The sequence below is a fragment of the Toxotes jaculatrix genome, chromosome 8 (genome assembly GCF_017976425.1).
Source record: "Toxotes jaculatrix isolate fToxJac2 chromosome 8, fToxJac2.pri, whole genome shotgun sequence".
NCBI lineage: Eukaryota > Metazoa > Chordata > Actinopteri > Toxotidae > Toxotes > Toxotes jaculatrix.
Genome location: NC_054401.1, coordinates 990,419 through 1,014,684, shown reverse-complemented (window position 1 = coordinate 1,014,684; position 24,266 = coordinate 990,419). Strand labels below are relative to the sequence as shown.

The 24,266-nt window shown below is 47.5% G+C and overlaps 1 protein-coding gene and 1 long non-coding RNA gene across 2 annotated transcripts in view; one reads left to right on the top strand and one right to left on the bottom strand.

The window, feature by feature from the left end:
- The window catches only part of LOC121185670 (atrial natriuretic peptide receptor 1-like), a 46,302-nt gene that overhangs the window by 1,681 nt on the left and 20,355 nt on the right, over positions 1 to 24,266 (bottom strand). The window contains exons 5-22 of the mRNA XM_041043976.1: positions 22,771 to 22,884; positions 20,745 to 20,880; positions 9,271 to 9,365; positions 7,873 to 8,008; positions 7,627 to 7,711; positions 7,331 to 7,448; positions 7,165 to 7,239; positions 6,720 to 6,797; positions 6,489 to 6,593; positions 6,282 to 6,353; positions 6,018 to 6,180; positions 5,729 to 5,884; positions 2,993 to 3,161; positions 2,487 to 2,633; positions 1,545 to 1,668; positions 1,095 to 1,163; positions 278 to 452; positions 78 to 176 (exon numbers count right to left, since the gene is read on the bottom strand). Coding sequence (XP_040899910.1) covers positions 78 to 176; positions 278 to 452; positions 1,095 to 1,163; positions 1,545 to 1,668; positions 2,487 to 2,633; positions 2,993 to 3,161; positions 5,729 to 5,884; positions 6,018 to 6,180; positions 6,282 to 6,353; positions 6,489 to 6,593; positions 6,720 to 6,797; positions 7,165 to 7,239; positions 7,331 to 7,448; positions 7,627 to 7,711; positions 7,873 to 8,008; positions 9,271 to 9,365; positions 20,745 to 20,880; positions 22,771 to 22,884 — 2,116 coding nt within the window. The remainder of the gene's footprint in view (positions 1 to 77; positions 177 to 277; positions 453 to 1,094; positions 1,164 to 1,544; positions 1,669 to 2,486; positions 2,634 to 2,992; positions 3,162 to 5,728; positions 5,885 to 6,017; positions 6,181 to 6,281; positions 6,354 to 6,488; positions 6,594 to 6,719; positions 6,798 to 7,164; positions 7,240 to 7,330; positions 7,449 to 7,626; positions 7,712 to 7,872; positions 8,009 to 9,270; positions 9,366 to 20,744; positions 20,881 to 22,770; positions 22,885 to 24,266) is intronic.
- On the top strand, positions 4,453 to 5,834 carry LOC121185672. The gene is made up of 3 exons (XR_005894382.1): positions 4,453 to 4,536; positions 5,473 to 5,535; positions 5,709 to 5,834. It is a non-coding gene; the product is annotated as an uncharacterized LOC121185672 (long non-coding RNA).

Below are 24,266 nucleotides of genomic sequence, written 5' to 3'. Positions count from 1 at the left end.
CAGTTCCTTGTGTTCACGTTACAGTTCGGTTACTTTTACTTTGGTCACGTGTAAAATCAGGTAAAGTTTGTTCTCACCTTCTCCGCTGGACTCCATACGAGACGACGTGTTGACCGTGTCACCGAACAGGCAGTACCGCGGCATCTTCAGACCCACCACTCCTGCACACACTGGGCCTGCGCGTACACACACACACACAGAACTTTGTTTCCTGACCAGTTTCTGACCAGTGCCCCGCCCCCCCCCCCCCCCCCCCTTCACCCCCGCCCCCCCTCACCACTGTGAATCCCTATCCGCAGCTTCAGCTGTTGTTCTGGTCGGTGGCGGATCTTGAAGGTCCGGACAGCGTCCAGCAGGGCGAGGGCCATGCGGGCGATCTCTCTGCCGTGCAGCTTCCCGTTCCTCACCGGCAGCCCCGACACCACCATGTAGGCGTCACCGATGGTCTCCACCTGAGGGCGCCAGAGGACCACGAGCACCAGGTGAGTGTGTGACAGGAACACTGACGGTGGCGCAAATAAAAAGGTTTTAAATAAAAAGTTCGAACTTTTCACGGTGGAGACTCTAGTTTGGAAGGCTTTCATCTTTAATACGTTTGGTCCAATACACAGTCTCCATTAGTGCTGCTGATTCAGAGACATTCATGTATGTTTTAATGTATTATTATTATTTAGTTTACGTTCTGTGCTGACAGTGTGCTATTTTCTTCCGTGCGCTTCATTTCGATAATATTCTTATTTCGGAGTAAAAGCAGGAAACAGCTGCTCAGGCTCAAAATACAGTTTCAGTGCCAATTAGACTTTTTTCCTTTAATGAGAGACTGGTTCGTTTGTTCCTGAAAAGTTTATATTGTGGAGATGTATTAAAGATGATTTGATCTGCAGTAAACAGCAGGGAATACTTTGATCCCTTTGGATCAATAAAACTCACTCTGATCTCATCTAATGTCAAAGAGGCTGGTGTCTTTGAAGCGGAGAGTGATTTGATGAGATGCTGAACGAACCTCATTCCTTCTCTTTCATGAGAAACTCGGCACAGAGCTTCTGCCGGACAAAAAATCAATGAACTAAAACAGCTCGTGTTGGCTTCGTCACCTTGTAAACGTCAAAGTTGTCGATGATGGCGTCAAAGCACGTGTAGAGGTCATTCAGCAGAGTCACCACCTGCAGACACCGAACGACAGGATTAACAGCTCGTCGCCCCCCAGTGAAGCCACAGAGCGGAGGAGCTGGGGGCCTCAGGGCCTCGGCTGATGGTTAGAGACACTGTGGCCCAGCAGGGGGCCGTGTGAGTTGAACTGCCTGTGGAGATAACGCTTCACTTGCATGTCAGAGGAAACACAGTAGACGTGAAGTGTTAAAGAACCCACAGGGGTCGCGTCTCTGTGGGCGTGAACGTTTGTTAAAACGGAAGTGGATCTGTTAGGAGACGGAAGAGTGAGCGGCAGGAAAACGCTTTAGCACGTGCTGTGGATGACGTGGAGCATCCTCCGCTGTGACGTATGAAGAGGTGATGACGTAGCGTGACAGTAAAACTCAGCTCACCTCCATCGGCGTGCTCTCTGCCGATATGGCGGTGAAGCCCACAATGTCACTGAAGTAGATGGTGACGGAATCGAAGGCTTCGGCTTTAACCGTCTCTCCACGTTTGAGCTGCTCTGCTACGGAACTGAGAGAGTGAGAGAGTGAGAGAGAGAGGGAGGGAGGGGGGGGGGGGGAGAGAGGGAGGGGGAGAGGGAGGGGGAGAGAGGGAGGGGGAGAGGGAGAGGGAGAGGGAGAGAGTTAGCAGAGTGCCAAATACACTGTGGTAGTATCTGACAGTATGTGTGGTACTGATTGTGGTAGTATCTGACAGTATGTGTGGTACTGACTGTGGTAGTATCTGACAGTATGTGTGGTACTGACTGTGGTAGTATCTGACAGTATGTGTGGTACTGACTGTGGTAGTATCTGGTAGTATGTGTGGTACTGACTGTGGTAGTATCTGACAGTATGTGTGGTACTGACTGTGGTAGTATTTGACAGTATGTGTGGTACTGACTGTGGTAGTATCTGGTAGTATGTGTGGTACTGACTGTGGTAGTATCTGGTAGTATGTGTGGTACTGACTGTGGTAGTATGTGTGATACTGACTGTGGTAGTATCTGACAGTATGTGTGGTACTGACTGTGGTAGTATCTGACAGTATGTGTGGTACTGACTGTGGTAGTATGTGTGATACTGACTGTGGTAGTATCTGACAGTATGTGTGGTACTGACTGTGGTAGTATCTGGTAGTATGTGTGGTACTGACTGTGGTAGTATCTGGTAGTATGTGTGGTACTGACTGTGGTAGTATCTGACAGTATGTGTGTTACTGACTGTGGTAGTATCTGACAGTATGTGTGGTACTGACTGTGGTAGTATCTGGTAGTATGTGTGGTACTGACTGTGGTAGTATGTGTGGTACTGACTGTGGTAGTATCAGGTAGTATGTGTGGTACTGACTGTGGTAGTATCTGGTACAGCAGGGCCTCCGCCTTGCGTTTCTCTTCGTGATAAGCCTGCGTTCGTTCCTCCACCAGCTCCTCCAGATTGTTGGCGTACTGCTCCATACGGGACAGCAGGTTGTCCAGGATGTTGGTCCTGGACTCTCTGAACACACACACGCACACGAACGCACACGCATGCGCGCGCGGTCAGAGGGTAATGTGTCTGTGATAACTGTTATTACCTGGTACAGCAGAAACCTGGTGAGTTATGGCGCAGGCAGTTCTCTGCTCTCAGCAATATAAACTCCTGCTCTGTTATTAAAGGTGCAAACATTAATATTCACTAACTGGCTTTTTGCAGAAGATGAACCTAATTTTATCAGCACGAGTGTTGATGCTGTTGATTATTTGATTGATTTTCCTCATTTTGTTCGAGGCACTTCACTTTCCCAGGTGCCCTGAACTACCCACCGTTCCCTGTCCTGTCACTGGGCTGAGCCCCTCCGTGTGTTTGGATCTTACTTGTTCTGTTTGCGCAGCAGCAGGCGGATGTGGTTGAACTCCGGCCTCTCGGTGGGTTCCTCGGCCCAGCAGCGCTGCATCAGCTGGCCCAGCTCTGGACTGTGGCTCTGGGGGTCGATGGTCGGCCTCAGGCAGGGCCACTCACCCAGGATGACCCGGTCTACGATCTCTGCAGAGGGAGGGTGACACACGATGACAAGTGTTTGTCAGCAAAAACAGATGATGGATGGTTTTTAATGTGTGCGCTGAAAATCAGAAGAAGACACGTGTTGTTGGATGAAGCTGCCGAAAGAAAAAAAGATGCTGAAAAAAAATCTTTTGAAAGTCTGAAAAAACAAATATGACAGAAACAGATGTTGGTGCACGAAAACAGACTTTCATTCATTCATTCAAGGGTTTAAGTCCAATTATAATCATCTCATCTTCAAATGTGAATCACTGCGGAAAGTTTAACCTTAATCACTGATAATCTCTGACTCTACATGATGACTGAGATGTCAGCGCTGATACTGGTTCAAAGGTGGAATCTAATAATACCAGTACAACATACACCTGAGCGAGGGAGGAAATGAGGCGTTCGCTCGTGCACCACCGTGGCTGAGATTTCTTTGGATCTGTTCCAGGGCTGAACGACTCAGACCACGCGATCATGTGATCGTCAAAGCTGCGGGGCTTTTGCAGCTCTCCGTTTTAACTTAACACATCTCAACAAAGATCCTCTCTGAGTTCTTCATCTGTAATAACTGCCGTTGGTCAATGACTTTATAGAATGTACCTGCGTGTTTCTGGTTAATAAATACATTTGAAATCAGTTCTTAACTTTGGTTTTCATTCTTGCATTAGAGTAATGGCATTTCATGTTTTAATGGTGTGATGTAAATGTTACTGTTCATTGTGAATATTTCACTGAAGCTTGATTTGAAGAAAATCTGGAATCAAATCAAAATCGCAATATCTGTCGCGGTCTGATCTGCTCCACAGAGATCGAGGACGCAGCCTGAAGGAGGCGTTGACGGGAGACTTTCCATCTCACCTTCATCTGAGGACATTCAGGACAGGTAGAAACACATTGACTGCAGACGTGGTTGTGATTGAAAGGTTCACATGATCCATTTAGTATCTGTTCTACTGAATCTGTATTTCACAATCTGCTGTTTCAAAGATCAAGAATTAATTCTGTCTCAGTATTAATGCTGAGGTTTTTCCACTAATATTCCTAGAAACACACTTCCTGTGGAACTCTCCCTCAGTCAGTCCTCTGCGGTTTGGAATCAAACTTTTCCACATCGTGTGTGTGTGTGTGTATTTGTGTGTGTGTATGTGATTTCTGGTGCACACACCACTGACTGAAATTCGACCACGAGCCTGTTTTAAATAAGCGAAGCCTCGACAGGCTGCAGGCCGACGGCCCTGAGACGACTCTACGCTTCAGCCTCAGTGGTTCAAGTCCTGGAAAGTCAGGGAGTGCTGAGTGATGGAAGCGTGATCCAGCTGGCTGAGCATCATCTCTGGCAACAGGTCACAGAAGAAGAAACACTCCCACAGTCCCGTCTTTCTCTCTTCACCCTCTCTGTTCTTCCTCCTTCTCCTCCTCCTCCATCAGGGTGTAATTGCTGGTTTCAGTCATGCCGTGCTCCGTCTCTAATTCTCCTCATTCAGCCGTCGTCACGACTCAGACGGAAGCTCTCCAAATCCCTTCTTCCATCCATCCATCCATCCATCCCTCCTTCGCTGACCTCCATGTAGTTCTCTGCTTCTCTAATCAGTAACTGAACAGCAGCAGTCGAACCACATTCAGGAACAGAACAGACTCACACTTATTAAAAATATCCATGAGATAAAATAATAATAAAAACATCTAAATTAAATTTTGGAATCACGATGGAGGACAAACGCTCTCGTCTGATCATCGGATGGTTTCTCATGGTTTTGTGTTGTGATGGTTTGATGCGTCACAGGTGTCCACGACTGAGACTCTGAAACAGAAACCCGGATGTAAAAACGTCCTTCGTGCTCTGTGTGAGGATCCGTTAAAGGCTGGAGCATTCTGCTGGTGCAGAGTCGGAGGATGAGGCCTGATTGAGACCAGAGCAGCTGGAACACGTCGTGGATTTGACCTGAACTGACGTCGGGTTTTTCCTCTCTCTCACTGAGCGCCCTCGCTCCTGGTTTTTCAGGCTGAAGCGGTTTCTGACTCCGTGGTTTGGCCGACAAAACAAACAAATCCTTTCAGCTTTTCGTCTGATTTTTCAGATCTCTGCTTTATTCCTGTTTCCTCTTGGACGAATGTGTCGTCAGCATAAACCCCCAGAAACATGTATCTCACTGGGTGGTTTGTGTTCAGGCCACTTCTCCTCTTTTCATTCTGTCCTCCAGCCTCAGCGTGGAACAGGCTGCTAACCTACTGCAGGCATGACAGTTACTGATTGTCGTTATTATTAGATTGAACTGTGGATGATATATTTATTCTGAAAATACAGGGTATGATGTGCAGATGTGCAGACGGGAAGAGACAGAAGTTTAATCAGCAGATGACGCTGCAGGTAAGTACAGCAGCAAAGCTCGTCTCCTCCTCTCTGCACATCATTTAATCCTTTTCCTCTTGTTAAAAAAGTTAAAGTGTGTGTGTGTGTGTGTGTGTGTGTGTGTGTGTGTGTGTGTGTGTGTGTGTGTGTGTGTGTGTGTGTGTGTGTGTGTGTGTGTGTGTGTGTGTGAGATGTCCATACTGTATCCTACCTTTAGGACTGAGTGGGTCTCCCTCCAGATAAAAGGCTCCTCTGCGCAGCGCCACCTCCTGGAGGATGATGCCGAAGCTGTAGACGTCTCCTTTCTGAGTTCCCTGAGGAGGAGGAGACTCCATCCTGAGCAGCTCTGGAGCCATCCACAGCCGCTCTGCGGGGAGAGGAGGAGCCACGCGTGTCAGCGTTTGTTAGGTGACATGAATTTTTGGACTGTGTTTGATTGAAGTTGTATGTTGTGTAACCTTTGACAGGTTTGGCACAGAGTGACTGAAGCAGTGACTCACGGGCGTAGTAGGCGTGCGCGTCCTTCCCTGAGTCGCTCTCAGACCGAAAGCTGGACAAACCGTAGTCCGTGATCTTCAGGACAAAGCGGTTGTCGACGACACAGTTGGACGACTTGAGTTTACCGTGAGAGAAGATGACGCTGTTGTGGAGGAAGACCATGCCCTGAAGGAGGAGACGGGGAAAATCACACCACCTTAAATTCTTACCAGTGCAGAGGAGAGCGAGAACAGGTGGGGAAGATGAAGCACAGGTGAGAAATGTACCTTGACGATGTCATTGATGAGAGAATATTTGAACATCCAGTCCAGAGTGATGCTGTCGTTCTCCAGGATGTCCTAAAGATACAAAATACACACAGTAAACAAACGAGAGCAAACAGTACAGACAGGTGGACAGACAGGTAGACAGGCAGGCAGACAGGCAGACAGGCAGACAGGCAGACAGGTAGACAGGCAGACAGGTGGTCGTACCTGCAGACTTCCTCGGGGACAGTACTCTGTAATGATACAGATGTTGGGAGGGTCGATGCACGCTCCGATGAACCTGGTCATGTGTTCATTCTGAACATCGCGCATCTACACAAACAAACAAACATTTGTTTTTGCTCCAGGCTAAAAAATAAATTCTAGTTTAGTCTGAGAGAAACGGTGGAAGGTGAGACTCGCGGGGATTAACCCGGAGCTAAAGGCGCAAACACTCACGTGTTTCAGTTCAAACAGCACCTTCCTGTTCAGCTCGATGCGTTTCTTGTCGGAGTATTTGATGGCGATGATGTTTCCCTGGAAACGGAGAGAAGGATCACTGAGCTTCAACACTTTAACTTAAAGCACACAACCAAACCTAATCCAGAACATAATCCTGGTTCTCACATCACCTCTGCTCACTCAGCTCTCACTGAAGCCTTTGAATGAATGAGTTATTTTCAGAGGTGGGGGATGAAAACTGTTTTCTTTGTTTTTTTTCAGGCCTTTTCCTTCACTTGGGTTCATAAACACGGTGAAGTGCATCGCTCCCTGTGCCACAGTGTGTTTGAAACAATGAGAGAAAAGCTCAGAGGAACCGGATGTGATCAGACAAAAGATGTCGGTAATTACACGTCTGCTCCTTCACACTCAGTCTGACACAAACAGAAAATAACACACTGACCTTGTAATATCCAGTCTTTGCAAAAACCTGCAGGTTTCCATCTCCAGTCATCAGGGAGCCATAGTTCGAGCCTCTCTGGAGACAAACACAGGGTCAGTGATTTTGTGTGCGTGTGAGAGTGTGTATGTGTGCGTGCGTGTGTGTGTGTGCGTGTGAGTGTGCTGACCAGTGACAGTGTGATCCTGCTGCCGCTGCGCAGCACTTTGTCCAGGTTGCACATCTGGATGTCGTCCCAGGAAATCCTCCAGAGCTGAGCCACCAGCTCCTTCTCCAGTTTCATCCTCCTGCAGAGACAGAGGACAGAGGACAGACGGACTTTGTTAATGGCCAGTAGCTAAAACATTAACATCTTTTCAACCCCCCTGCCGATCCAGCCATCCCTCCCTCCTTCCCCCGTAACATGGACTCTGCCTGAACGGGACTTAAGACTGAGTCAGGTGAACAAACAGCAGCCGCTCTCACCTGTAGATGAAGACAGTGATGGTGAGCGTCATGGTGAAGATGAAGAAGACCACGATGGTGACCATCTGGTGGATGGTGATCGTTTCTGACAGAGAGAGGGAGAAACTGTTCAATAACCTCCGATCGATCACAGATTTCCTGTCGCCTGTGAATGGACTGCAACGTCCACACAACCAAACTAAAGCGAGACTAAACTACACCGGACAAATCTGCACTCAGCAAACTTCATCCGGTCCTGCCACTGACTTGTGAGGCAGAGCGGGTTGTCGTTCTTGAAGCCGCAGAAGGGAACGTCAGGAGGACAAACTCCACCCGGCCAGTGCAGAGATGTTCCAGGTATGGCTGTCAGCTGCTCCTCCAAACTGTTGTAAACCAGAACTATCTGCAATTCAAAAAAAAAAAAAAAAATCAGCTCAGCGATCCCGTCCTGACAAAGGGCTTCATTAAAGACATGAAGTAAAACCCTTCGTCCGTTTCATCCCACGCTGGAACTCATTCATTCCTCTTCTTCATACGCCAGCAACAAATCTGTGACTCTGGTTTCCTCTGAAAGTTTTACCATCAAAAATCAAAACTCATCCAAGAACCAAACCACTCCTCGGTTTAACTGTAAGACTGTCGCATTATTCAATCATTATATTAATTAACTCAAAAGCATCAACATTTCATATGAGTAGAAGAGTCATTTTACAGCAGCAGCAGTGAGACGCCTTCATGGTGAGACTTTAACCAGCACTGCATCCGACGGAAGCTGGGTTTCCTGGATAAATCCTGTCTGAGTTCACAGAGAAGTTACAGGATTACAGAGAGACGAGATCCAGCCTTCACTCTGAGACACAGAGTGACAGAAACCATTAGAGAGTGAGAGGGAGGCTGATGAGAAGAGAGGGAGGCGGAGGGAAGGTGTGATGGTGAGAGACAAAGAGAAGCAGGTGAAGGTGGAACTGATCTCACTCTTCTCTGTTCCAACGTGACTCGATCCGAGTTTCACAAACATTTCCCGTTCATCACTTTCCCTTTTCCTCCACAGCAGCATGAGGACAAACATCTGTCCTGTCCCTCAGTCACTAGACTCGTGCTTTCATCCATCAGCCGCTTACCCCCGGCGGGGACACGTGACCCGGGCAGAGACAGGCGGTGAAACTAAAGCTGATGAACCTCAGTTCAGTGTAAACTCTGCATCTGCACCGGTTACTGGTCAGCTTTACTGGTTAGCTTTAAACACAACATCACACCACTCTGCCTCAGGGTTACCATGCTGCTGTCCTTTCAGAATAAAAGACGTGTTTAACGTGAAGCATTAAGGTGAATGAGATTCCGTCACGTGCAGCCTGGTCAGCCGCAGCACAGTGGGATAATAAAGCCTCAGGAACCTGAAGACATTCCCATCGACACGGGAACAGTAGAACCAGTATGTAAACTGGAACCAGCATTAGAACCTGCTCTCACTCTGATGTGGTTCCCGGGCAAACTACGGCCCGCGGGCCACACCCGGCAATCTGTGCGTCCCTGTCCAGCCCGCGTGAGGCCATCATATCTTAGAATAGAAATGAAAGAATATTCACATCGTGCATGCGACACAACTGTGATGCTTAATGTCAGATCCAGACCTGTGTGTGTGTGTGTGTGTGTGTGTGTGTTCACCTGGAAGGCGCTGGTGTTGGTGTCGATCATGTCCCACAGAGCGAAGTCTGTCTCTCTGTCTCCGTTCTCGTCCAGGTGAACCAGTCCTGTTACACCTGAGGAGCCAAACAAAGTTCGTTTCCTCAGTCAGAGAGAATCAAAGATGTCTGAACCACAAACTGACCAACAACTGCTGAACAACCAGGACAGGTGAAGGACAGGCGAAGGACAGCGAAGGACAGCGAGCGGCTGTGTGTGTTTACTGTGACACTGTTTGCGTACAATCTTTGCACCTTTTTCAGGTGAACTGTCAGAAAAACATCATCTGCTGTCACGAGCTTCACCGCGAGCTGTGCTCATTCAGGCAGATTCACCGTGACACCGGAAACGTCCTGCTCTGACGCCGTGTTAATAAAAGACACCTGGATTTGAGCGAAGGAGAGAGAGCAGCTGTAATAAAGGAAGGATCCGAATGAATCCAGGAACAACTTCCATTAAAAACAACCAGCATTAACAGAAGAAGAGGAGAGAGAGGAACAGACACTAACGCAGCCAATCAGGAGTGAGTGACGCTGTAGCACGTCCACACCTGTATGTGACGTTCACTGTTCATGGTGTTTATATGTCAGCAGGTTCAGGGTAAGAGAGCAGCTTTGGTCTTTGGAGGGTCGCCGGTTCAATTCCTCGACCAAGCACAATGGATATGGGAGATGGTGAAGGAGACGTGCCCCCGTGCCCCCCCCCCCCCGCCCCCCCGCCCTCAGGTGTAATTATCAGATGTGTACCAACCACAACAACAAGTAAACATCAACAAACAGCAGCCAAGGTGCGCGTGGGAGGAGGAAGTAAAGACTCAAGCGTGGCTCAGGTCGCTGAAGGTTCAGATTCACATTCGATAAAAGATCATTTGGTCTTTTATTGTTTGTAATAAATGTAAATTCACTGCGTGGCCGTGACGTCAGCGGTGGGCGGGGTCAGAGCGTCAGGTGACGACCACGCAGAGCGTGCAGCAGAGGTAACGAGCTGATTGGACAGAGTTTATTAAAGTCATAAATATAACTGCACACACACACGCCCATGTGATGCTGTTAACATTGACCTGTGTGGGTTTTATGTGTTCCTGGTAAGTGATGCATGGCTTTCCAGGAATGGAGGAGTGTGTGTGTGTGTGTGTGTGTGTGTGTGCGCGTGTGTGTGTTTGTGTGCGCGCGCGCGTGTGCCATTTTTCAAAGACGGGTGAAGGTTAACATTTATGACAACAGAGGAAATAAATAATTCATCCGCCCCGCTGGCTTCTGCTTTGTGAACAGACAAAAAAAACCAGAGAGAACCGGAGAGTAACAGCTGACATTAAAACATGTGTACGGGCTCCGGTTAGGGCCAAACACGTTTTGAGCTGGTAAAGCGACGTTCACGAATAATAACAGCGGATCGAAGGACTGACTGATTTTAAAAACTGATCTAAGGATCGACTGATCACACTCGCTGTTCTCTGAACGCCTCACTCTGCAGATCAGTCACCGCTCAGGTTCACTGAACGGAAGCGAGCCTCCTGACAGAGGGAGCCGGTGAACGGCGGCGGAGCCGGTTCGTATGGACGAGTCTCAGCGAGGGAGACGAACAATCGCAGCAGCTGCGAGAAAACAAGAAGCTGTGATGAAAATTGGCTTTAGCCTGCGCTGGAGGAACAGAGGCAGGAGGGCGGGCTCTCTAACTGCAGCTCATCAGGGCCCGAGCACCTTTCATCAGAAAGTGCTGCAGGATCTGTGGAGGCTGATCCAGGTGCAGGACTCAGGCAGGTGGTCACAGGGATTCCTCCGCACGCTGCGATGAATCAGAAAACTCTGCAGCAGTCCTGAGCGCACTGTCCAGGCACCTGTTATGTTCAGCACCTTCCAAATCACTGCAGGAAAAACACTGTTTATGATCGGACAGTGTTCAGTGTACGGTTCAGCTTTGATTCAGTTTAGGCTCAAAAATGTTGAATTTTTATCTCATTTATCTTCAGGAAGTTTCTGAGAGAATGAAACACAGTCAGCAAACACAACAACACAACAAATAAAATCAGTTACAGCTATTACAGCCACCAAAGACCATGGGAAGATCACATTGTAAAATGTCCAAACGATAAGAAGGACTCTGGTTAGAGGGCAGTTTGCAGCTCAGCCCATTTAAAAGGTGCAAAGTACCTGAGACAGCTCTGCCAAGACCAGTGGGAACATGGGGAACGTCAAAGGTTCCAGCTGCTGGATCGTTCCGCAGAAGCTGACTGAAAAGTTTTACTCTTTGAAAAAAAGGCTTTGATCAGCTGCTTCGTTTCTATCAATCCTTTAACACTGTGCTGATACAGCATGTCGCCTTACTGGAGTTGACTTCATTCATTCATTCATTTATTTATTCATTTATTTATTCCTTCCTTCCCAGAAAGCAACAGAGGCCCCTGCCAGCTACGGTGTAGCTACAGGTGAACCACATGACGACAACGGGACCTGTGATTGGTCAGCCGGGGCCACGTTTCTGCCGCAGGTGGAGATCAGGTGGAGACTGAGGACACCGATCTGAAGCCGATCCATCCCACAGGCTGGGAGCCGTTCTCACGGCAGAGGAGCCCACAGGAAGCCGGGTCTGAGTTTAACCACGTCACTGGTCTCCTCACCTGTTCGCTGCTTCACCTGCTGGCTGTTGTCACAGAGTCTGTGCTGTTGTCTGTCTGTGGGAGCAGTTTTAGGACCAGGGTTTACGTGAACGACGTGTCCAGCACCGGGGACAGCATCGTCTCAGCTGTGACGTCAGCTGAAGCAGCCCGGTGACGTCAGGACACTTCCTCCTCTGCGTCTGACCGACGGAGATCAGAACTCACAGGAGCCCGTGGACGCCGAGCACGTGAACACTGACGCCCCCCGAGGACGGCGTCGGTGGGCCGGTGCATTAAAACCTGCTGAGCGCGGGAGCACGATGGGTCCGCTGTAATATTCCCGATCCATCAGACACGGGGAGAAGTGGCTGTCCATTAGTTAATGGAGCGGAAGCTGTAATCTGATCTCCCGCTCACTGGTATCCATGGTTCCTACAGTCTGCCTCCTTCCTCCCCTGTCCTGTTTGTCATGGAGATTATCTCTGATGAAATCTTATTGCTCTCCCTCCCTGCCTCCCTTTCTTTCTCATTCATTGTTTTTCCTTCTCTTTCACACTCACACACACACACACACACACACACTCCCTCCTCATATATTATGTTTGTAGGACTGTGGCCTATCACCCTCCATTAAAAATTAAAACGCATGAATGAGAATTGGTTGCTGTGTGGAGGCAGAATTCACAGCATCAGGTGGAGAAGAAGCAGAAAAGATCAGATAAAGCTGGAATGATCCTCACACACATGCACGCGCGCACGCACGCGCACGCACAGAGCTGAAAGGTCCTTATGTCAGTGTTCCATCACAATGTATTCGAACAGAAAGTGAATTAGTTTTAATTTTGCTGCAGTGACGTGGAGTTTTGAAATTTGCATTTGCCTGTGACTGCCGGAGCAAAAATGCTAATTCATTTCAGTGTAACGAGCTTCAGCGAACACGCAGCCAAACTGGCAGAATGTGTTTTACCTGTGCATCAGGTAAAGACTTCAGGGTTTCAGCACCGTCACACAGATACAACATAAAAATAACTGTCCTGGGAAAATGGTTTGACTTCTCCCACAGCGGATGTACAGTAAATTACATCCTGTCCTATGTTTAAAGTGACGCCCTGCTGGTGATCTGCGCACAAAACGGCTCCACTCATGGTCAAAACCTCCACAGAGAAGCTTTGAATAACAAACCACTGAACTCAGCTTCACTGACTTCTTCACTTTTTAACAAACAAATAAATTCAATTTTTCTAGAAGAAAGAAAACGTGAGTTTTTCACTGTGCAAACAGAAAAAAGTCTGTTAGTCGTCTTCAGCCTGACAGATGTTTGTTTCTCGAACAAACACAACAGGTACAGGTCTGTTTTGGTCTTGAAAGCCAAAACCTGTTGCCTAGTAACCAGGATCACCTCATCCCAGGTTTCTCCTCCCTGTGGCTTATAAATCATAGATTAGAAAAGGCTGACAAATCTCATTGTAACACGCGTGCTCTATCCTCACACGCTGTCGGGTCAGACTCAGTCACACAGATTCATCACAAGAATACAGCGTGGGGGAGCTAATCTACGGCAGCCAGCAGGAGACACAAAGTACAGTAAATAAATGACAGTCTGGTGAGAAACGCTTCTTTCATTTCAGGCGAATGACAAAATCCTTTGTGAGGAGGCAGCGACCGACTGAGACAGGTTTCCAGTCAGCGTGGCTGAAAACCGGCAGCGATCCTGGAAACGGCCAGAGGAGACGACACCCAGTCCAGCACAGGGACTGAAGACCTGCATCATCTTCAAACGTGGGAAATGAAAAAGGCGATTTTCAGGCCCGGCTGGATCCTGGTGCTGAGAGACCGGATCATCAGCACAGAGACAAACTCAACCAGTGACTCAGTGAACAGAACTGACGCATTCTGCAGAGTCCACGTCAACGGCTCTTTGTTTCAGTCAGTGTGAATATGAAACAGACCAAAACTAAAACCTGTGGGTTCATAAGAAAGGGCTCAGGTTTCATCCTCTGGGGAGCAGGAACGCTGATCCCAGATGAACTGACAGGTTTACAGACTTCAGACCTGATATTACAAACATCAGCATAACGAGTGGCTGATGGTCCCACGTCCCACACCAGTCAGAGACATCATCGAGTTACAAGGACACATCAGAGGCTCAGTCACTGAGCATCAGAGGACGTGAAGACAATACGTCAACATTTCTGTCCATACATGTTTTTGACACAAGACGAAACCTTATTATGGACGTTTCCAGAAATGTACAGATGCCCTGATACTCGAGCTTAAAGAGGACAATCTGAGAGTAAAGTCCTCAGTGGACGCGGAGCTGGATTCATTTAGTCCATCGAACCCATGAAGCTGAAAGGTAAAGCCTGCTGTTGCCGCGGTTACTAAAAGTCTAACGCAGAACCACTGACCAGAACTACAGAAGCATCGTTTGTGTAAACGCTGCTTTGTCATTCAGCAACAACAGACCAGTCACCTGAACGCCACACGATTCAGAACAACAAGTCGACAGAGAAACACACGAGTTTCCTGCTCGCGTGCTGACGTCCAGGCAGCGTCCGGCACAGTTAGAGGGCGGATCAGTCAGTCGATCGGCAGAAAATTAACCTTTGACTGTTTTAATTAGGATTAAACGGAGAGGATTTGCTCATTTTCTCTGTTTCGTAGCATTAATGGACAAAACAAATGAAATATCCGAGGGGCTTTGGACTGAGGGCGAAACAAGGTGAAGCGTTTGAAGGGGAACACAATAAAGATAAAGAAAATAATAATGAGTTGCAGCCATTTGTCTCTAAATTAGCATTTTAACATTTCATTGTTTCAAACTGTCCTGTCCATCTGAAGAAACTGTGGCTGTCTTATCCTTCCTCCCTCTCAGGTATAACACAGACACGGAGGAGCTGCGGTGATGCTAATGGAAACTGTAAAGGCTACGCAGTGATGCATGTCCACAGCAGACAAAGGGGGAAACAGGCAGACAGGCAGAGATAGGAGACGGCCAGAGGAGCAGAGGGCAGCAGGGTGGAGGAGAAACAAGGACGAGGGCTGCAGCTGAAAGGCGGGAGGAGACAGGAGGCTCTGGTTTCATACGATTAGATTTCCAGGCTATTTTGGGGGTCTCCTCCGCCGCCTCACAGGGGCTTCTAACAATGAGACGAGCGGAGGAGAGACCAGGCCTCTTTCAACAACAAGAAGAGATGGATGAGAGGAGACTGGGTGCTGAGAAGGCTGGCGTGACTGAGTGACAGAAATGAGATGGAGGGAGAAGAGAAGATGGAAAAACATGACATGAAATGACAGAGAGAGAAAATGAGGGGCAGTAACGAAGACGGACACGGACGTGATCTGGTCCTGGATAAGATTCAAGCTTTACCCTCAGCTGTTCACATGGAAAGTAGATAAGAAAAAGTCAAACACACAAATTATTTCACCTCTACACAATCAAGCCAACGCTCTCCAATAAGACTGAGCGTGACACGTACACGCCTCTGTGCTGTGGGATGGTAATTACATCAAACCTGACCTATAGCTTCCATCCTTAGATTCATCAACACATCAGCTGCTTTTTCCGACAGGCAGTGAACACACCGTCAGGAAACAGGAGGTGCAGGAATGAAGGGTTCATCCTCTGAGGAGCAGGAGTGTGATCACACTCAGTTTACCAGTTTAACAGTGTCTGCGTTCTCCCTGTAATCAGTGCTGAATGACAGGCCTGGTTTTCACCCTGACGTTATTCAGACGTGATGGAGCCACGAAATAAAGCGTCATAGATCTACACTTCCAGGGACCATGAACACACAGTGAATTTAATACAACTCTCAGCACTAATTTCTGAGGCGCCTTGTCGTGGACCAGAGGGAGGGACAATCTGAAAGTCACAGGCTGATGTTTATTAACGCTGCATGAAGCAATTTATTAAAGGAACTGAAGTGTTTCCCACCAGCACTCGACAGTTTGTGGTGACGGTTGTTTCTCTGACCTGAGGTCACGGAGAGCGACGACGGCCGGGACACTAATGGAGGACGGATGGATGGAAAAATAAAGAGGTGGAGAGGAAGGTTTGAAGAGGGACAGAAAGAAATGAAGAGCTGGACAAATAAGCTGCGTAAACACATCTGACCCTGCCGTCACCTCCCGTGTTTCACTGCATGAGAACGAGACAAAGGACCCGACGCAAAGATACTCTCATTTCAACGTTTTCATCGTTTTCCAGTCTCTGAACATTCATTCTGTTTTCATTGAGTTTTCCCTCTTTCACTCTGTGTTTCCATCGTCCTTAGAGCCGTTTTATCTGTTTTATTTTATTGGCTTTTCATTCTTTTCTTTTTCAGTGCTCTTTGTGTGTGTGCAGCCTTTTATTACTGACTGTTTATCACTTGCCTTCTATTTCCGTTTATATATTCTCTTAAATGCAGTGCTGTGAAAGGTGCAATAAAATAAATTCTTATTTATGCACATCTTAAAGACGTGAAGAGAGGAAACCTCAGGAGGCTGAACCTTAACACATCAAACTAACAGAAACGTCACATTCTCCACATGTTCTCCACATGTTCTCCACGTTCTCCACATGTTCTCCACATGTTCTCCATGTTTCTATGGCCTGAGCTTCGCCTGCAGAGTCTCTTTGAGTCGCCTCATCTTCCTCTGAGGTCGTGATGTTCGCGCAGCAGCAGTGGGGGAAAACTCATGAATTCACATTTTCTTTTGACAGTTTTCTGAAAATTCTGGCTGAAAACACACACACACTGGTGACTCCGCCGACCTCTGACCCCGTGACCCTTCAAAATAAAACACCACCTCAACAGCACAACCCGAGCAGAGATCCAGAAACAAACAAACACACACAAAATAGACAAAAAGCTCTGAAGCAGATCCATCAGAGCTCGGCTTCAGCCGAGGTGACGAGCGCGTCGAGCGAGTCTGACCTGACAGAGGAGAGAGGACGTGGAGTCTGTGAGTGTGTGTCCTTTCTCCTGTGTTTATGTGAGCCTCTCTCATACATCAGCCGTGCGGTTTGTGTGTCTTGGAGAAGTTACAACAGAGGAAGTTGGTGGAGTTTTGTGTCATTCATCACATGGATCAGCAGGCTGAACTCACCTCTGACGCACACAAACCTCCCTCCATCCCCACAATAACAACTTCCATCAGCTCTCTCGGCCCACTCACCGAGAGCCGACGCACGGAAACAGACCCGACGACTTCACACTGACTGAACATCATCATCATCATCATCACTGCTGAGCTGCGTCAGTTTACACACCCAGCATCCATCACATGCAACTCGCTGCAGATGGATCAATAATTAGTTCAAGTTAAGATCCAGACTCACAAACACAACAGAACAACAACTGGTTTGAGCTCAACCTTTACATTACATGTTTGATCTGCACTATTTAAATGCTGTTTGGAAAATGGCTGCACCCAGAGTGAACACACTCAGCGGATCTGCGTTGTAGCGATTTCCTGGTTCCCTGTTCTCAAACGGAGCCACGTGCCTCCCACCTGCATCTTATTAATAGACTGTTGAACGCGACGCAGCATCAGGAAAAAGTGGAAACAATTCCTGTGACATCTCCTCCCGCAGCAAACGGAAATGTGCTTCCAGGGAAGCCAGAGGCAGAGAGCTGAACTGATCTGTGGTTTCTGCTGCCAGCAGGAACGAGACGAGGAGGTCGAGAGCTGGCATTTTCCCTCCCTGCGCGCTTCCTCTCCAGGATCCTGAAGAGAAGCTGAGGGGAAACATCTGCTTTTCCCCTCGAAGCCAAAAGAACCAACCGAACCGATGTGTGTTTTCCAGATTTACCACCAGGATTCTGCCCCACAGAAACGTTTCCACTCAGCACACCGACGTTGACAGCTGTGACACTGAGCCAAGCTTTGATATTTCAGTAACACAGGTTACCTGCTTCCTAACCTGTCCACAAAGGAGACAAAGGTCTGAAGCACTTCCTGCGGAGACGCTGTCCAGCAAAGAACAAGAAATTCACCATCATGGTCGTTTTTTTATTTTTAAGTTTTGTAGATTTGTTGAAAAATAAAGAAAGTTGATGAGAAAATCTATAAACTACCAAATTCATACAATTTTGATGATGCAGTCGGGTGGACGACAGCAGGAGCATCAGCCTGACAGACGGGACAGACGGACGGACGGACAGAAGGACTGAGCCCGACTGTTAAACATCACGAAGGCCAGATGACCCCGTCCTTCTCGTGTGAAACACAGATGTTTTCATTTGATGCAGTGACAGAACAGCCTGAATCAGACTCTGGGTCTGTTTCTGCTTCACATTTTTACATTTTGATAAGTTGGTTGAGGCGACGCTCCAGAGAAGCTTCCACAGCGAAGTTCACTTCACTTACAGCACGAATTAGCAGTGAGGAAGTTACGGTTCAAAGGTCACGGCGACGTGGCAGCATGTGGAGGAAACCGAGAGATGATGAAGCAGGAGGAAAGAAAATCCAGGGAGAGATGGAAGAAACTATTTTTAACAGAACATGTTTCAGGATACTGTCCCGCTCCTCCCCCAGCTTTATGGCTTTTATTGTGAAAGAGCAAACCAGGACTAAGACAGTAAAGGTGAAACAAACTGAAGTAAACTGTTGAAACACTGAAGCAGAGCAGTGATGTAAAACTGCAGCTTCTCAAAGTGTGAGAAATCATTTCTGTCTCTGGGCAGGACAGCTGATATCATCTGGTTTGTGTTTTATGAATCACACAGTGATGGATGACGCTGTAACCCAGCACTCCTTTCTTCTCTACCACGTCAGCGCTTCCTCTGACAGCAGAGGGGTTTGTGGAGGAGGTCGAAGGGCAGGACCGCAAAGATAAACAGAGACTTTCTGAGGTAAGAATGAGGCATGAATCTCTGCAGAAGTCTTTACTGTAACGAGACACAGAGCGCTGAGTGCGACGCGAGGCCCGCGTTGATCTGCAGAACAAAAGACACAAAGAAGTGAAAGCTGTGATTTTTAGGAAACATGTGACTCTTGTTTCCGCAGCGTTTCACTGACTGTTCCACTGCGAAGCAGCTTTGGTCCTGAAATGCTGCTGAAACTAAGGTTTATCTCGACGTCCCTCAGCCTCTGAATCACCTTGTTCCAGGAGTCCAGTCCAGCTGTGAATCACTCAGGGTTAATAAGCTGCTCTGGTTGTAACAGCTGCAGACAAATGAGTTTTGATTTCCTGCCGAGCTGATATCAGAGCAGAACATACTGTACATTCTTTAAAGGTTGCAAAGAAAACTGGCATTCGCTGAGGGTGCAGCCGTGCAGATGTGAGCTCTAAGATAAGCTCTCTGCAGAGGGAAGTGATACACAATGAGACCGACTGACGCGAAGCAGCGTGAGTCAGGCCTCAGGTTCAAGGTCCATGTTTATCACAGATCTCAGAACCACAAGTTACAGTGAAGTCGTAAAGTGAAGCTTAAAAACTCTGATTCTGGATTTATCTGAAAGTTTGTGAAGCTCGGATGCAGATTGTAGAAGAAAGAAAAGTTGTGTTGAACGATTATTAATATTACTATAATTATGGGTTTTTGTTTCATCCAAACTTGAATACAATACACCACCAGCTGCCCCTCCCCTCCACTGATTGCCTGATATGATCGGGTGGGGGGGGGGCAGCTGTCACTGTCAGAGGCAGCTGGGCCGAGCTAGAGCAGCAGGGTCTGATCTCAGCACAGCTGAAGGTCCTGTGCTTTCAGCTGGTGAACGGATCTGGATAATAAATCTGAGAAAAATATGAGAAACAGAAGCCGTGAAAACGGAAAAGCTGATGATAATGATCCACAGAATCAGTCGATCCACAGAAAATCAACCGGCGACAGTTCATTTTGATAAAAATGACTCAGACTTTCTGCTTCTGCCACCAAACCCAGATTAACGGGCTCCCTGCCCGAGGGTCTGCGTACAGAGCGGGTACCTGGAAACTCCCGCCCCTGATTTATCAGACAGGAAGTTATGTAAAAAATAAATCAACAAAAAAAAGAGAAAAGCTTGTACTGAACGACCAGTGTAACTATTCTGGTAAAGTTTAACCTGCTTATAAAACAAATATTTTACCTCAACTCATTTAACTCACAACAGAATAAACGATGAAACACTGAATTTAAAAACGTTATTTTCTCAGTCTTAAAATAATCGTGTCTCTCAGAGGATCTGGGAAACTGGCGGCATCACCTCCTGAACAGGAGTCCTCACCGTTAATAACGTCAGCAGGATCTCATCATGAGTTCGACCTCGGTGTCAGCCGTCGTTTCATACGCGTGGGCGTCAGTTCTCAGGTGGCCAGGATTCGTTTTGGAGTGCAGCTCTTCAGAGCAGCGACTCTGCTTTCAGGCTTCACACTAAACCTCCAGCACTGATTTAACTCTGAGTGTAAATGAAAGCAAATCACACCTCTCACCAATCGATAACAAACGAGTGTGCTCAGGTGAGATCCACGCTGCTGCTGCTGCTCGCTGCAGCTAAAACCTCTGCTTCACAGCAGGTATTTCACAGGTGACGGGGAACACCCGCTGTGATGTCACTGATCTGGGGGTTTCCAGATGTGCTCACAGTTTTCTGTTCAGCGTGAGTTCGGATGGATTTATCCTGTAACAGCACAGGGACCCAGTGGACAGCTAACCCCGAGACCTGACCACCAACGAGGGGTCAGGCAACGAGTTTCAGCCCCAAACATATTTTGATTTGTTTGAGACAAAATCAACAAAATCCAGATCATGATGCAAAAACAAAACAAACAGACAGACAGACGGACAGACAGACAGACAGACAGACAGACAGACAGACAGACAGACAGGTGCCTGCTCTGCTCGGTTTGCACAGACACAGAACCAGTGAGCAGCGTTGCAGGTGCACTGACCGTGGAAGGTTCGATTCCACATCCTCTGGGTGACGACTTTGCCCGGAGGACGGCCCCCGGACGCGGACATGCTCTCGTTCAGAGCGTGAGTGTAGAGCATCAGACCGTCGTAGAAACCTCCCGCGATGATGTTCATCTGGAAGAGAAGGGAGAGCAGAACCAGAACCATTTTACTGCTGTGTTCTTACAGCTGTCATTTCCATTCACTCCGTCTCTGGACCAGTGTCACGTCACTCCATTTCTGTTTCTGTTTCATAGATTATCATTTTTATAACTTTCCCAGTGAACAGCATTAGCAGAGTACGAGCTGTGCCTCGGCCTCGGCCTCAGTGACTGAGCACCCTGTGAACAGCGCACTGAGCACCGAGCTGGCTGCTGCTGATGGATCAGGCCTGTTTGTGCTGCCTGTGCCTGTGAAACCCTCCAGCAGCCACTGATTGCACTTTAATTGCATTTGGAACAGGGACCATTAACAGCTGCTGCTGATGTCACTCAGTTACACTGGAAGGACCAACCAACCAGTTCACGCCAAAACAGCCCAGCACTTAGAGTACAATCAATTCCAGATTACCCACGATCCCCTCTGATACTGGCTGCTTCTGATGATGGTGATCTGTGTGTTCCAGCTGATCACAAACAGACAGCAGGAATTTAACAGTTAGTGATTTCACATGTGACCACACAGGAAGACTGAAGCAGCTGTTCTACCAAAGTCAGCTGATGCTCCCAAAAACCTCGACAAGCTGCAGCTCAGATCGGAATGATGGAGCTTTAACTACAGCAACTGGCCGATGACACGGAGTAAACATCAACATGTTCTGGTGTGTGTGTGTTAACTGCATTAGTGTTCCTCAGCTGTCTGCCTGCTGCTGATTAACGGGCTTTTCAGAGCTGCCAGACAACCTGCCTACTGAACACACAAACACACACACACACACGTATGGTGCCTGATAAGGGACAAACTGAAAGTCCCTCTAAACTGTTTGGTGCCTCACATTAAGCAAAGTGACTGTAATCCATATTTAGCAGCTCGTGTCTGGTTGCTGTAAAGGAACAGTGCAGCATTTTGTGGAAGACAGATGCAGTTTCCTGCAGGAAAGGACATGGATCTGTCACAGAGACCGGACCCGAAGGGAAACTGTCTCATTCCATCAAAACAGAAAAGAAAGGCATCTTTAAAGATCCGTGTTTTTCTTTTCTCAGAAACAGAAACAGTGGTAGTGTAACACCCACCATCCTAAACAGACACAGACTCCAGACCTGGAGGGTCAAGAGGTCACAGGAGGAATCTACAACATCCAGCTTCGACCTCGACAGAACACTGCATGTAGGTTTCAGTTCAATGTGCCATCACAGACAGTGACGCTGGCTTTATATAGACACAAAGCACCCCAACAAAAATCTTCATTGGTGGCTCAGTGGAACCACAATACTCAAAATTATACTCCAAAATATTCTTATGGAGCTAATTAATTTAAAGTTTTTAATGGCTGATCTTAGGATTGGTTTAGTATTGTGGCTGTGTCTTTTTCCACTGTTTGTTTTTTCATTTTTCTAAAGCTGTTCTCTTCCATTCTCTGCCTGTGTGTGTGTGTGTGTGTGTGTGTGTGTGTGTGTGTGTGTGTGTGTGTGTGTGTGTTATGAACATGTCAGGCTGAAGTGACAGGATAAGATCAGCAGACTAAATTAGCTTCTCTGAACTGAACTGGCTCCGTCTCCCAGCTGCAGCTCTGACAATGCTAATTGCACATTAGCATAATAATGTCTTTTTTCATCTATACGTTGATACGTTCCCGTGCTGAAACCGTCAGGTGCATCGTGTTTAATAATTCAATTTCCTCTGTTTTTATTGAACTGTATTTGTCTTTGTCCACCAGCACTGAGGCCTGAGGACGACGATGTTTGTCCGTCCAACACTCTGGTCCAGATTTTCAAGAAATGTGACTGATTTTGTTTCCAGAGGATGAAATTAAAATCTGTTTTATATTCACGCTCACTGAGACCAGCACACACTAACACTTCTCACCAGCGTGTCCTCTACGGTGTAGTTGAACATTTTCCTGGCGTCTGCCTTCAGGTTGGTGACAAACTCTCTGTACTCGGGGTTCTGAGGCTCTCGGTACGTCAGGATCTTCACGCTCTGAAAACAGGAAGAGGAGGGGTTAAAAATAACCAGCGCTTTCCCCATCAACACAAACTAACACAGAGTAAATGTTGTTCAATATGATGTAAAATCTAAGTTTAAGTAAATGTGTTGTTCCCCATGAATGAGCAAACACATCTACCTCTCATTCACCCGTTCACACACCAACAGCAGCGAGTGACCTAAATGCCTGTAGGTGCACCAGCCTTCATTAGTCCACGTAAAGTAAATCACTCAAATTAAACCTACTGAGCCTGGTGTACACGACTCCATCGTGACTCTAACTTTCCAGACTGTCTTTGATTCAGTTTAGTGTCGCCTCAAGAAACGTGTTGAGAAAAATCTGCTCTTCGATAGTTTGAATGTGTGTGAAGTGTTTTTCTGTCTCTTCTGCAGCCTGTAACTGTCTGTGGAGCCTGGAGGGACGAAATGAAAGTCCTCGCAATCAAAAGGGGAAGAGAGAAAGATGGAGAGAGGGAGACGGAGGAGAAGAACAAATCCAATTTGTCATCTGCCTGACATCGCTCTTTAACACCTCAGAGAAACAGAAAAGAGGCAGACAATAATTGCATTGGGAAACAGATGCTGTGTGTGTGTGTGTGTGTGTGTGTGTGTGTGTGTGTGTGTGTGTGTGTGCGCGTGTGTGTGTGTGTGTGTGTGTGTGTGTGTGTGTGTGTGTGAAGCTTCAGTGGAGAATAAAGCTAATTTTGAGCACAAAAGAGATGAAGATGGAGATGAGAGAGGAAACACTTCAGAGGAGCCTGGGAAATCAAGTTGTGCGACCAGCTGACGTCAGGTGCTCAGAGATGCTTCTGCTGAGCTGACGGGGGCAGGAGGTCAGTGCTTAACCCTTCACCCACCAGGCTGAAGGTCCCTTTAGCAACACGCACCAGTTCCCTTTGAATTTAGACTTCCTGTTAATTCAGCTTGAACGGGGGGGGGGGTTCCGGGGGGGGGGGGGGGGGGGGGGGGGGGCATTTTTAATCCTGGCAGCAGGAAAAAACACAGACTGTGATTCTGAATACGACGGAAAACAATGGTGAGATGTGCCGTTCCCTAAGGTTCTGATAAAATCCAATCAGCGCCGTCTGAGACGTTGTGTATGTGTGATGATGGATGGATGATCCTTTGTGTTCCTGATTTCAACATGGAGGAGAAATCATCTGCTGTTACACAAATGAATGAATGAATTTCATGTCTGTCAGGAGTGAGATGAGAGGATGGACATCGGTCTCCATCAGTCAGGACGTTGTTAGCTTAGCTTAGCATAAAGAAATAGCCATCCTGGCTCTTATTCTCACAGGTTCGTCCAGAAAAGATAAACGTGTGTAATTATATATTATAATATGTGATCAATATGTGATCGATGTGGCTGTTTT